At 48.6% G+C, this 13,286-nt stretch overlaps 1 protein-coding gene across 4 annotated transcripts in view; it reads left to right on the top strand.

Moving 5' to 3' along the window:
• The window catches only part of sgsm3 (small G protein signaling modulator 3), a 106,841-nt gene that overhangs the window by 80,510 nt on the left and 13,045 nt on the right, over nucleotides 1–13,286 (top strand). For all 4 annotated transcript variants that reach the window (XM_033013544.1, XM_033013543.1, XM_033013541.1 and 1 more), the window contains 5 exons: nucleotides 1,486–1,641; nucleotides 3,290–3,344; nucleotides 8,237–8,286; nucleotides 9,558–9,710; nucleotides 11,416–11,486. In XM_033013544.1, coding sequence (XP_032869435.1) covers nucleotides 1,486–1,641; nucleotides 3,290–3,344; nucleotides 8,237–8,286; nucleotides 9,558–9,710; nucleotides 11,416–11,486 — 485 coding nt within the window. The remainder of the gene's footprint in view (nucleotides 1–1,485; nucleotides 1,642–3,289; nucleotides 3,345–8,236; nucleotides 8,287–9,557; nucleotides 9,711–11,415; nucleotides 11,487–13,286) is intronic.

The raw sequence follows: 13,286 nt of genomic DNA, 5'->3' as shown, positions 1-13,286 counted from the left end.
CTGGAGAAACTCAGCAGGTGCAGCAGCATCTATGGAGCGAGGGAAATAGGCAACGTTTCGGGCCGAAACCCTTCTTCAGACGGGTTTCGGCCCGAAATGTTGCCTATTTCCCTCGCTCCATAGATGCTGCTGCACCTGCTGAGTTTCTCCAGCATTTTTGTCTACCTTCGATTTTCCAGCATCTGCAGTTAACCATATAACCATATAACAATTACAGCACGGAAACAGGCCATCTCGGCCCTACAAGTCCGCGCCGATCAATTTTTTTCCCTTAGTCCCACCTGCCTGCACTCATACCATAACCCTCCATTCCCTTCTCATCCATATGCCTATCCAATTTATTCTTAAATGATACCAACGAACCTGCCGCCACCACTTCCACTGGAAGCTCATTCCACACCGCTACCACTCTCTGAGTAAAGAAGTTCCCCCTCATGTTACCCCTAAACTTCTGTCCCTTAATTCTGAAGTCATGTCCTCTTGTTTGAATCTTCCCTATTCTCAAAGGGAAAAGCTTGATCACATCAACTCTGTCTATCCCTCTCATCATTTTAAAGACCTCTATCAAGTCCCCCCTTAACCTTCTGCGCTCCAGAGAATAAAGACCTAACTTATTCAACCTATCTCTGTAACTTAGTTGTTGAAACCCAGGCAACATTCTAGTAAATCTCCTCTGTACTCTCTCTATTTTGTTGACATCCTTCCTATAATTGGGCGACCAAAATTGTACACCATACTCCAGATTTGGTCTCACCAATGCCTTGTACAATTTTAACATTACATCCCAGCTTCTATACTCAATGCTCTGATTTATAAAGGCTAGCATACCAAAAGCTTTCTTTACCACCCTATCTATATGAGATTCCACCTTCAAGGAACTATGCACGGTTATTCCCAGATCCCTCTGTTCAACTGTATTCTTCAATTCCCTACCATTTATCATGTACGTTCCTTCTTAAACAAATCAACGGACCATTTCCCTCCACGGATGCTGCCCAGCCCACTGAGTGTCTCTCTCACTTACTTTACTGCAGAGCAAGATGGCTGTACTTCCGAGATAAACCTCGGTGTTTAATTCCAGAAAGAGATCCGTCTTTACTACTTCTGCAATGTTTGCTGTAATCTTCTGGACGATGAAGCAAATCATTGGTAGTGCAGTGTGCAGGGTTTAGATTATGCCCACACCTCTGTATCCCCAACTCCATTCCACGTGCAGTGGCTCGCTTGTTGCTGTGCCTGACTGTACCTTCCAAGACCAGGGTGTTTATGAAAGAACTGCAGACGCTGGAGAAATCGAAGGTAGACAAAAATGCTGGAGAAACTCAGCAGGTGAGACAGCATCTATGCAGCGAAGGAATAGGTGACGTTTCGACCCGAAACGTCACCTATTCCTTCACTCCATAGATGCTGCCACACCCGCTGAGTTTCTCCAGCATTTTTGTCTTCCTTCCAAGACCAGGGATTGACGTGCCTCCTCCTCCATAGGAACTGACGCCAGATTACTCCATGGAGAGCCATCAGAAGGATCATGAGAACTATGTCGCCGTGTCGCGGAACGGAAGACGCCGGGCCAAAGCGCTCCTGGACTTCGAGCGCCACGATGACGATGAGCTGGGGTTCCGAAAGAACGACATCATCACGGTAGGTATAACATGCTGCGGCACGTCATAGCGTCATACAGCGCGGAAACAGGCCCAACTTGCCCACATGCTCCATCTACACTAGTCCCACCTGCCTGCATTTGACCCATATCCCTCCAAACCTGTCCTATCCATATACCTGTCTGACTGTTTGGGATAGTCCCGCTGAGTTACTCCAGCATTTTATGTCTACCCTCAAACGGTTACTGGGCCAGCATGCTAAAGATTGCAAAACTGCACCATGGAGATAATATATCTCAGATTAATTTGGTGCAGAGCCGCTCACATTAGATAACATTCCCAACATGGCGGTCATGGTGGTGCAGCGGTAGAGTTGCTGCCTTACACCGAATGCAGCGCCGGAGACACGGGTTCGATCCCGACTACGGGTGCTGTCTGTACGGAGTTAGTACGTTCTCCCCGTGACCTGCGTGGGTTTTCCCCGAAATCTTTGGCTTCCTCCCACACTCCAAAGACGTATAGGTTTGGAGTTTAATTGGCTTGGTAAATGTAAAAATTGTCCCTAGTGTGTGTAGGATAGTGTTAGTGTGTTACTGATGTGGTGTTACTGCTCAACTAAACTACCGTTTACTAGAGACATGGTGGAAGCAGCGGCCTCGTCACGTTTAAAGAATCACAGAGCCCTGACCCGCTGGGATATGACCCTGGTGAGGGAGAGATAGGCCAAGGGCACTGTAGCAAAATACAAAGACAGGTGGGCAAGCAAGATGTGATGAGGACACAAAGAGCCTCAAAGGGATATGGATAGGTTAAATAAATGGGCAAGAGGTTGTATCTCTAAACTAAAGTAAATGGAAAAAATGTGAGGCTATCCACTTTGGACAGAAAAATGAAAAGAGCCATTATTATTTGAATGGAGTGACACTACAAATATTGGTTGTAAAGGGATCTGAGTGTATGAAATAGAATAGGTTAGCATGCAGGTGTGCCAAGTAATTAGTTTAGTTTAGTTTAGTTTAGAGATACAGCACGGAAACAGGCCCTTTGGCCCACCGAGTCCACACCAACCTGTGGGATAGTGTTAATGTGCGGGGATCATTCGTCGACGCGGACTCGGTGGGAACAGGCCCTTCGGCCCGCCAGCGATCCCCGCACACTAACACTACTCTACACAAACCAGGGACAATTTACATTTAGATCAAGCCGATTAACCTACAAACCTGTACGCCTTTGGAGTGTGGGAGGAAACCGAAGATCTCGGAGAAAACCCACGCAGGTCACGGGGAGAACATACAGACAGCACCCGTAGTCGGGATCGAACCCGTGTCTCTAGCGCTGTAAGGCAGTAGCTCTACCACTATGCCACCGTGTCGCCACTAGAAAGGCCAGTGAAACATTAGCCTTCATTGCAAATGTACAGAGTATACAGACGTTGAGGGACAAAGAGCTATATCTGCCGTTCCTTGTGTCTCCACTATATGTGAAGTGGCTGTCGTTGCCGCTGACTACACAAGTTCACTTCATGTGACTTCACGTGACGTGAAGCAACACGCTGTAGGTAAAGTGCTCCGACATCTCGGGTTACCCCTGTGACGCATGTTATTTTGGGCCCTGCCGTGTTGTGTTCTTGTTGAGTCTTTGACGTCGCTCTTTCCCCGGTAACTGAGGTGAACGCTTGTACCTTTCAGATCATCTCTCAGAAGGATGAGCATTGCTGGGTGGGGGAGCTGAATGGTCTACGAGGTGAGTGCCTCTACAACGCCCTTCAGTCCGGTCGCCCGCGGCAACACAGCTCTGTAGCTTCACGCTGTACCTCAGTACACGTGACAATAAACAAACGCAACTAGATCAAGTGTCACTCTGGCTCAGCTTTGACATTCTGGCCCATCTTTCTACTGTGTGCACAAATGGTCATTGTTGGTCCCATCCCTTGCCCCCTCTGACCCCCAACCCTCACCCTCGTCGTGTTTTCACCATCCCCCCCCTGACCTCCCCCTTTCTGATACATACCATCTGTCCTCAACAGAGGCCTCCCCATAGAAAGACACAAAATGTTGGAGTAACTCAGCGGGACAGGCAGCATCTCTGGAGAGAAGGAATGGCTGGTGTTTGGGGTCCAGACCCTTCCAGATCCAGAGGTGCTGCCTCTCCCGCTGAGTTACCCCAGCATTTTGCGTCTATATTTGGTGTAAACCAGCATCTGCAATCCCTTCTTACACACCTCCCCATTCTACCCCTCAGCCCCCAACTCAAAAAACTCAACCCCCCCCCCCCCATACTTTCTGTTTGAAGAAGGGAAGATAGATAAATTCCCTGTGCTTTATGAGATGTATCGATGCCTGGCATCGGGAGAGGAGGGAGGAGATTGCTGGAGCTCTGACAATGATTCCCACCAGCACTAAAGCCAGTCTTCAGTCATAGAGTGATACAGTGTGGAAACAGGCCCTTCATAGTCATAGTGATACAGTGTGGAAACAGGCCCTTCATAGAGTCATAGAGTGATACAGTGTGGAAACAGGCCCTTCATAGTCATAGTGATACAGTGTGGAAACAGGCCCTTCATAGAGTCATAGAGTGATACAGTGTGGAAACAGGCCCTTCGGCCCAACTTGCCCACACCAGGCAACATGTCCCAGCTACACTAGTCCCACCTGCCTCGCTTGGACCATATCTCTCCAAACCTGTCCTATCCATGTACTTGTCTAACTGTTTTTTATACGTTGGGATAGTCCCAGCCTCAACTACCTCCTCTGACAGCTAGTTCCATACACCCACCGCCCTTTGTGTGAAAAAGTTACCCCTCAGATTCCTATTGAATCTTTTGAACCTCACCTTGAACCTATGTCCTCTGGTCCTCGATTCCCCTACTCTGGGCAAAGACTCCGTGCATCTACCAGACCAAATAACTTCAGGCCACATGAGAGCAAGAATCAAGTGAGCACAATGGGCCCTCACTGTATCACAGTTTATGGATAAGGGGGAAATCTTTTAGGACCAAGATGAGGAAAACATTTTTCACACAGAGAGTGGTGAATCTCTGGAATTCTCTGCCACAGAAGGTAGTTGTGGCCAGTTTATTGGCTATATTTAAGAGGGAGTTAGATATGGCCTTTGTGGCTAAAGGGATCAGAGGGTATGGAGAGAAGGCAGGTACAGGATACTGAGTTGGATGATCAGCCATGATCATATTGAATGACAGTGCAGGCTCGAAGGGCCGAATGGCCTACTCCTGCACCTATTTTCTATGTTTCTATGTTTCACGACGTCAGTGATGAATGTGAATGGTTATCGTGAAGGTCACATCGGTTGCAGAGCTGGAAGTAACAGGGATAGGGTTTCTCTGTCAAGGAAGCTCCAGTTTATTGTCGTAGGCATAATAGCCCTGTCCCACGGTACGAGTTCATTCCACGAGCTCTCCCGAGTTTGCCCTGATTCAAACTCGGAGATTTACTGTAATGGCCGCTCGTCGGTACTCGGGGCTCTCGTGGGCATTTTTCAACATGTTGAAAAATCTTCACGAGTCTTCCCGTGCTTACCTGCCGTTAGAGAGTCTTCCCGAGTGCCTGCCGTTAGCGCTAAGAGACGTCCCTGAGCTCCGACGTACCCGCCACGTTCATTCTCCGTGCTTACCACGAGTTTGATTTTTTTTAAACTCGTGAGAGCTCTTGGAATGAACTCGTACCGTGAGACAGGGCTTTAAGTACGGCAAGAAAATCTTGCTTGCAGCAGCTTCACAGCCACTTACACTCAGACAACACACAAAACTATAGACAGGCACAAACTGCTGGAGTGATTCAGCGGGTCAGGCAGCATCTCCGGAGAAAAAGGATGGGTGACGTTTCGGGCCAGGACCCTTCAGCAGGCTGAAGAAGGGTCCCAACCTATCCCGCTGTCTGACCCGCTAAGTTACCCCAGCACTTTGTGTCTTTCTTTGGTATAAGCCAGCAGCTGCAGTTCCTTCCTGCGCAGAGAAATCATTGTTGGTCTTCTGACGCCAGAGGTTCACCAGCAGATGATAACGGTCGAGATGTCATAGGAGTAGAATTAGGCCATTCGGCCCATCGCGTCTACTCCGCCATTCAATCATGGCTGATCTCTGCCGCCTCATCTCATTTTCCTGACTTCTCTTGACACCCGTTCTAATCAAGAACCTGTCTAACTCTGTCCTAAAAATATCCACTGACTTGGCCTCCACAGCCCTCTGTGGCAATGAGTTCCACGGATTAACTATCCTCTGACTAAAGAATCGGCGTGACATAGGAGTCAAGGGCGTTTCATATCATATGTACTGGCAACGGGACAATGAAGTTCTCTCTTGCCTTTCCCTCTCCCTCTGGCAGCTCATCCCATATCCCCACCAGCCCATCGTCTTCCCTTTAGAGCTTCCCACTCTCAACTTAAACCTATGTTCTCTAGTTTTGGAAAAGGAGAGTGTGAATAAGGATAGACACAAAGTGCTGGAGTAACTCAGCGGGTCAGGCAGCATCTCTGGAGAGAAGGAACAGGTGACACTTCAGGTCGAGACCCTTCGACCCAAAGAAGCATCAGCAGTCTGAAGAAGGGTCTCTCTCTCAGATGCTGCCCGACCCACTGAGTTCCTCCAGATTCCTCAGCCATTTTGTTTTTTTCTCCAGATTCAAGCATCTGCAATCTCCTGTGTCTCCCTCTAGTTTTAGTCTCCTCTCCAACGCTGGAGTAATCGCCATAATTGGGTGATGATTTACAGCACGTCGTTTTTTTACATAGTTATCTCCTCACAGTGCTCATTTCCTGGTGAAATTAGTTTTCCTTTCATGCGAGAAGTTTAGTTTTAGTTTTAGTTTAGAGATACAGCGCAGAAACAGGCCCTTCGACCCACCGAGTCCGCACCCACCAATGATCCCCGCACACTAACACTATCATACACACACTAGGGACAATTTACAATTTTACTGATGCGAATTAACCTCCAAACCTGTACGTCTTTGGAGTGTGGGTGGAAACCGGGGCACCCGGAGAAAACCCACGCAGGTCACAGGGACAATAGACAATAGGCGCAGGAGTAGGCCATTCGGCCCTTCGAGCCAGAGAACGTAGAAAGTTCGTATAGACAGCACCCACAGTCAGGATTGAACCCGGGTCTCTGGCGCTGTGAGGCAGTAGCCCTATCACCATGCTACCCTACAGTTGATTTTGCTCATAAAATAAACGTTCTCCTCTCAGCAAATTGAGAGCTTGTGCAGAGCCCAGTCATGCACGACCTACCTCCCTTGGCCGATATCAGAGTCAATGGGCAAAGTGTTCCTCAGTCCCACAGACTGCAGGCACACAGATCTTCACACAACGCTCCCCTTCCTCTTTCCCACATTCCTGCCTCATTCCCACCCTCACACATACTCCTGTCAGGCCTCCCCCCCCCCCCCCCCCCCCCCCCCCCACATCTCCCATTCACCAGCGCACGCATTCTCTCTCAGCCTGACTATCTCTACTAACGATAGACACAAAAAGCTGGAGTAACTCAGCGGGTCAGACAGCATCTCTGGAGAAAAGGAATGGGTGACATTTCGGGTTGAGACCCTTCTTCAGACCTATTCCTGTTCTCCAGAGATGCCGCCTGACCCGCTGAGTTACTCCAGCTTTTTGTGTCTATCTTCGGCTGTTTTGTGTGATCGACTGAGCTATATCCACAACCCTCTGTGATTTCTCCTGGTCTTGGACAGAGCAATAGCTAACCCAATCTGTGATGCATCCCGATAGGATGCGTTCTGCGTTGCCGTGCATCTGTAGAAATCGGTCAGAGTCCGAGGAGACATTCTGAATTTCCTTGGTCTTCCGAGGAAGTAGGACTAATGAACGGGGAAAGACAACAGTTACAAGCAGGATTCTCTTTGTACCTGTATCTCACCGTACTTGTGTATATGACGCATGGCGGCGCAGCGGCAGAGTTGCTGCCTTACAGCACTTACAGCGCCAAAGACCCGGGTTCGTTCCTGACTATGAGTGCTGTCTGTATGGACTTTGTACGTTCTCCCTGTGACCGTGTGGGTTTTCTCAGTTTCCTCCCACACTGCAAAGACGTGCAGGTTTGTAGGTTAATTGGCTTGGTATAAGTGTACATTTCCCCTAGTGTGTATACGATAGCATTAAGGGCCTGTCCCACTTCCACGACCTAATTCACGACCTTTTTTACTCGTGGACATTTTTCATCATGTTGAAAAAACGCCCCGACCTACTTGATGCCTCGAGTACCTACGACTAGCATCACGACCTGCTACGACCTACCTACAACCTCCTACGACCTCCTACGACCTCGTATGAGTCAAGGGCAAACTCGGCAGAGGTCGTGAATTGGGTCGTGAAAGTGGGACTGGTCCATTATTGTGCGAGGATCGCTGGTCGGCGTGGACTCGGTGGGCTGATGGGACAATTTCCGCGCTGTATCTCTAAAATTTGAAACTGCGACTATAATCTTGACTTGACGTGGATAGCTCACAGCAGATTGTGGGTGCGGGAGGATCTGCTGCTGTGGTAGTCAAACACGGGACGAATGTCCCAGGCTTGATGAAACATTTCATGCACTGCTCGTTGTGGGCATGGGATGCCAGGACGTTGTGTTCGGTGCTGCTAAATTCATCTCTGACCTTTCCTTCCAACAGGCTGGTTTCCTGCAAAGTTTGTGGAGATCCTGGATGAACGGAGTAAAGAGGTGAGCTGACTGCTGGGTGGCGGTGGGTGTGTGGAACAAGCTGCCACAGGAGGTAGTAGAGGCAGGGACTGACCCAACGTTTAAGAAGCAGTTAGACTGGTACATGGAGAGGACAGGTTTGGAGGGATATGGATCAAAGGCAGGCAGGTGGGATTAGTGTAGCTGGGATATGTTTGGCCGGTGTGGGCAGGTTGGGCCGAAGGGCCTGTTTCAACGCTGTATCACTCTGTGACTATGTTGGTAGATTCACATTTGTGTGCCAGGCACCTGGACATAGTTGTAACTACAACCTCATGCACAGGTGCAGTTCCTACCCTTCCAATGTCGAGAAAGACTTTGCTACTGGCCCTGCCCTTGTCGATCCCATTGATCAGCTAGAAGATTGACACATGGTGCTGGAGTCACTCAACGAGCCAGGCGGCATCTCTGGAGAAAAAGGATGGGAGACGTTTTGAGTCAGGACCCTTCTTCAGCCCGTAGGATAATTGGAGGGGATCAAGGAAATGTTTCTTTGATTTCTATGCCCTTGGAAGTGAACATTTCCACACGTTCTGCTCTGTTTATTAAGCTGAGGTCAGGCATTCCAAATAGTGAAAGGCCTGGGTAGATGTGGATGTGGAGAGGATGTTTCTACTCGTGGGTCCAGGGCCAGAGGCCAGAGCCTCAGAATAAAAGGATGTTCCTTTAGCAAGGAGATGAGGAAGAATTTCTTTAGTCAGAGGGTGGAATTCAATACAATACAATATGATAGAACTTTATTTATCCCAGGAGGTAAATAGATCTGGCAACATTCATACAAACACAAAATACATGAAACATGAAATTAAAGTGACGAGTGGAAAGGCTTGGGGGATGTGGAAAGATTGGGGAGGGGTGTCACTCAGTCTACCCCATGACAGAAGGGGGAAGAGTTGTGAAGTTTAATAACCACAGGGGAAAAGGATCTCCTGTGGCGTTCTGTCCTGTCCAATTCCTTGCCACAGACGGCTATGGAGGCCAAGTCATTGGATATTTTTGAGGCTGAGATGGATAGATTCTTGATTAGTGCGGGTGTCAGGGGTTATGGGGAGAAGGCAGGAGAATGAGGTTGAGAGGGAAAGATAGACCAGCCCTGATGGGCCGAAATCTGGTCCTATCACTAACGAACGTATGCATCCTGTGTGCGTACTGTATTCCGTAAAGTGCTGCGCTATTCATCGCCATGTTTCGCACGCATTCTCGCTTTGGTGTGTGTCACATGCTGACAGGGTGATTTGTGTTCCTGCCTGCAGTACTCCATGGCTGGAGATGATTCGGTATCGGAAGCCATAACAGACTTGGTGCGGGGCTCGCTCTGTCCGGCACTCAAGGCGATATTCGAGCAGGGTCTGAAGAAACCATCCATCCTCGGTGGGCCCTGTCATCCCTGGCTGTTCATCGAAGAGGTAACGGCACCTCACCCGCTTTCCAAAAAGCTCCATTTGTCAATTATCTCTCACTGTTTTTGTTTAAGTAAACAAATGTAGTATTTAGTACCGAGTACAGAAGTTGCGAGGTCACGTTGTGAGATCGTATTTAGAGTGTTGTGTTCAGTTTTGAGCACTTTGTTTAGTTTTAATCGTAATCGAAATTGATTATTATAAATTTATTAGCCAAGTGTGTTTTGCGACACACAAAGAATTTGATTTGCCATACAGTCATACCAAAGAGAGCAACAAGGCACACAACAACATAAACTTCCACCACAGCGGCTCCACTACATTCCCCACTGTGATGGAAGGCAATAGTCTTATCTTCTATCCTCCTTTTCTCCCGCGGTCGGAGCAGTCGAACCATCTGCAGTCGGGGCGATCGAAGCTCCCGAGTCGGGGCGGTCAAAGATCCTGCGACTTGGGGTCGGTCCCTAACCAGGGAACGCGAGCTCCACGATGTTAAGTCCGCAGGCTCCCGATGTCGATCCCCGGCAAGAGTCCGCCAGCTACACCATGTTAGGCCGCAGTGCGGACGGAGATAAAAAGTCGCATCTCCGTCAAGAAAAGAGATTAAAAAAGTTCCCCCCACCCCACACAAAATGCAAAACTAAAGGTACACTAAAACACACATTTAATAATAGACTAAAAACAACAAACAAGAAAAATACGAGACAGGCCGCTGGCCGAGGCTGCCATTGTTCGGCCCCACCTACTGGTTTTAGTTTTAGAGATACAGCGCAGAAACATGCCCGTCGGCCCACCGACTAGTGATCCCCTGCACATTAACACTATCCTACACACCCTAAGGACAATTTACACATACACCAGGCCAATTAACCTACAAACCTGTACGTCTATGGAGTGTGGGAGAAAACCGAAGATAGTCAGAGTCATATCAAGAGATACAGGGACTCTATTCCTTGGAGCGCAGGAGGATGAGGAGTGATCTCGTAGAGGTGTATAAAATCATGAGAGGAATAGATTGGGTAGATGCACAGAGTCTCTTGCCCAGAGTAGGTGAATCGAGGACTAGAGGACATAGGTTTATGGTAAAGGGGAAATGATTTAATAGGAATCTGAGGGGTAACTTTTTCACACAAAGGGTGGTGGGTGTATGGAACAAGCTGCCAGAGGAGGTAGTAGAGGCAGGGACTATCCCAACATTTAAGAAGCAGTTGGACAGGTACATGGATAGGACAGGTTTGGAGGGATATGGACCAAACAAGGGTAGGTGGGACCAGTGTAGCTGGGACATGTTGGCCGATGTGGGCAAGTTGGGCTGAAGGGCCTGTTTCCACGCTGTATCACTCTGTGACTCTATAAATTGTGGCCAGACAATTAATTTTATTTTTCTTCTTCTCTCCTCTCTGCTCTTTCCCCGTTCTCTTTCCTGTGACTTTTTTTCCCCTCATCCCTTCTTCCTTCCCCCTCTGTGTTTCCCTCTCCCTCTCACTTTCCTCATCGTCTCCACACTATCTGCCCCCACATATCTCCGCTCCTCTCTTCTCACTTCACTTGTTCCCCTCAACTATTTTCATCTTACCTTTTTGTCCCCCATCTCTGCACCACATATTTTTCCTTATTGCCCCCTCTCATCCCTGCCCCCTCTTTGAATACTGTCCTCCTGATCCTCCTCTTGCTCCACTATGTATGCCATCACCCATCCTTCATCACCTAGGCTGCCGGGAAGGAGGTGGAGAGAGACTTTGACTCGGTGTATTCCCGGCTGGTGCTGTGTAAGACTTACAGGTACGCGATACTCAATTTGTTTCATTAGTAAAACGAACCAAGGTCTACTAAGGTCTAGGAAAGAACTGGAGATGCTGGTTTAAGCCGAAGATAGACACAAAATAACTCAGCGGGCCAGGCAGCAGGAGAGAAGGCATGGGTGGCGTTTCAGGTTTGAGACCCTTCTTCAGACCCAAAACATCACCCGTTCCTTCTCTCCAGAGATGCTGCCTGTCCCGCTGAGTTACTCCAGCTTTGTGTGTCTCCAGTTTAAACCAGCATCTGCAGTTCCTTCCTACACATAAGGTCTATTTCTGTATAATGCATGTTTTGCTGTGCTTACTTTGAGATTGTTTGATGGAAGAACATTAAATAATCTGCGGGTTTATTTCTTTCCATTGTTACGTGCACTGTACAGGATCACTGTACAAGTTGCTGTCAGTGTGACCACAGCCCAAGTTGTTGTTTTAATATCTGTAGGAAGGAACTGCAGATGCTGATCTACCCGAAGGTAGACACTAAATGCTGGAGTAGCGCAGCGGGACAGGCAGCATCTCTGGAGAGATCGAATGGGTGATGTTTCACAGGGCGGTGGAGGCAGGTTCTCTGGATGCTTTCAAGAGAGAGCTAGATAGGGCTCTTAAAAATAGCGGAGTCAGGGGATATGGGGAGAAGGCAGGAATGGGGTACTGATTGGGGATGATCAGCCATGATCACATTGAATGTCGGTGCTGGCTCGAAGGGCCGAATGGCCTATTGTCTATTGTTTCGGGTCTGAAGAAGGGTCTCGATCAGAAATGTCACCCATTCCTTCTTTCCAGAGATGCTGCCTGTCCCGTTGAGTTACTCCAGCATTTTGTGTCTATCTTAGGTTTTGATCTAATAGAAATAGAGTGAACCCTCGTTATAACGGACCATTGGGGAAGTGTTGTCCATTGTTGCCGATTGTTCACTACAACCGAGTACGGTATTATCATCTCATGTAGTTGTAACAAAGAACTGCAGATGCTAGTTAATACACTAAAGAACACAAAGTGCTGGAGTAGCTCAGCAGGTCCGGCTGTATCTCTGGAGAACATGCATAGGTGATGTCGGGACCCTTCTTCTGACGGATTCAGTCTGCTGAGTTAAGTTTAGAGATACAGCACGGAAACAGGCCCTTCAGCCCATCGAGTCTGCACCGACCAGCTATCCCCGCACACTAACACACTGGGGACAATTTACATTTATCCCAAGCCAATTAATTCTGAAGAAGGGTGTCGACCTGAAACGTTGCCTATTTCCTTCGCTCCATAGATGCTGAGTTTCTCCAGCATTTTTGTCTACCTACAAACCTGTACGTCTTTGGAGTGTGGGAGGAAACTGAAAATCTCGGAGGAAACCCACGCAGGCCACAGGGAGAACGTACAAACTCTGTACAGACAAGCACCCGTAGTCAGGATCGAACCCGGGTCTCTGGCGCTGTAAGGCAGTAGCTGTACCTCCGTAGCTCTGCCGCCCGAGTTACTCCATCATTGTGTCGTTTCACCGTAAAACAATCTGAAGAAAGCGCTATCCCCACAGGGCTACAATGCGAGGCACAACAACAGCCGTGTCAGCCGGACTGCAGGGTGGGTGAAGAAGGGCTCGCTGGGGCACCCTGTGAGCTGAGGGTGGCAGTGGAAGCCAGGGCTGTAAGCAGAGGGGAGGCAGTGCGAGCTAGGGTGGCATCAGCAGGCCCGCCCGCTATGTCCAAATCCATTATAAAGGGGTCCGTTAAAACAAGGGTTTACTGTACCAGTACTGTATTGTAGTGTATCCTGCCTTTAAATTAGACAAGCA

This window comes from Amblyraja radiata, chromosome 38 (assembly GCF_010909765.2).
Source record: "Amblyraja radiata isolate CabotCenter1 chromosome 38, sAmbRad1.1.pri, whole genome shotgun sequence".
In the NCBI taxonomy this organism is placed as follows: Eukaryota; Metazoa; Chordata; class Chondrichthyes; order Rajiformes; family Rajidae; genus Amblyraja; species Amblyraja radiata.
The sequence above is the reverse complement of the archived record's forward strand: the minus strand, read 5'-3'. Positions and strand labels throughout refer to the sequence as shown.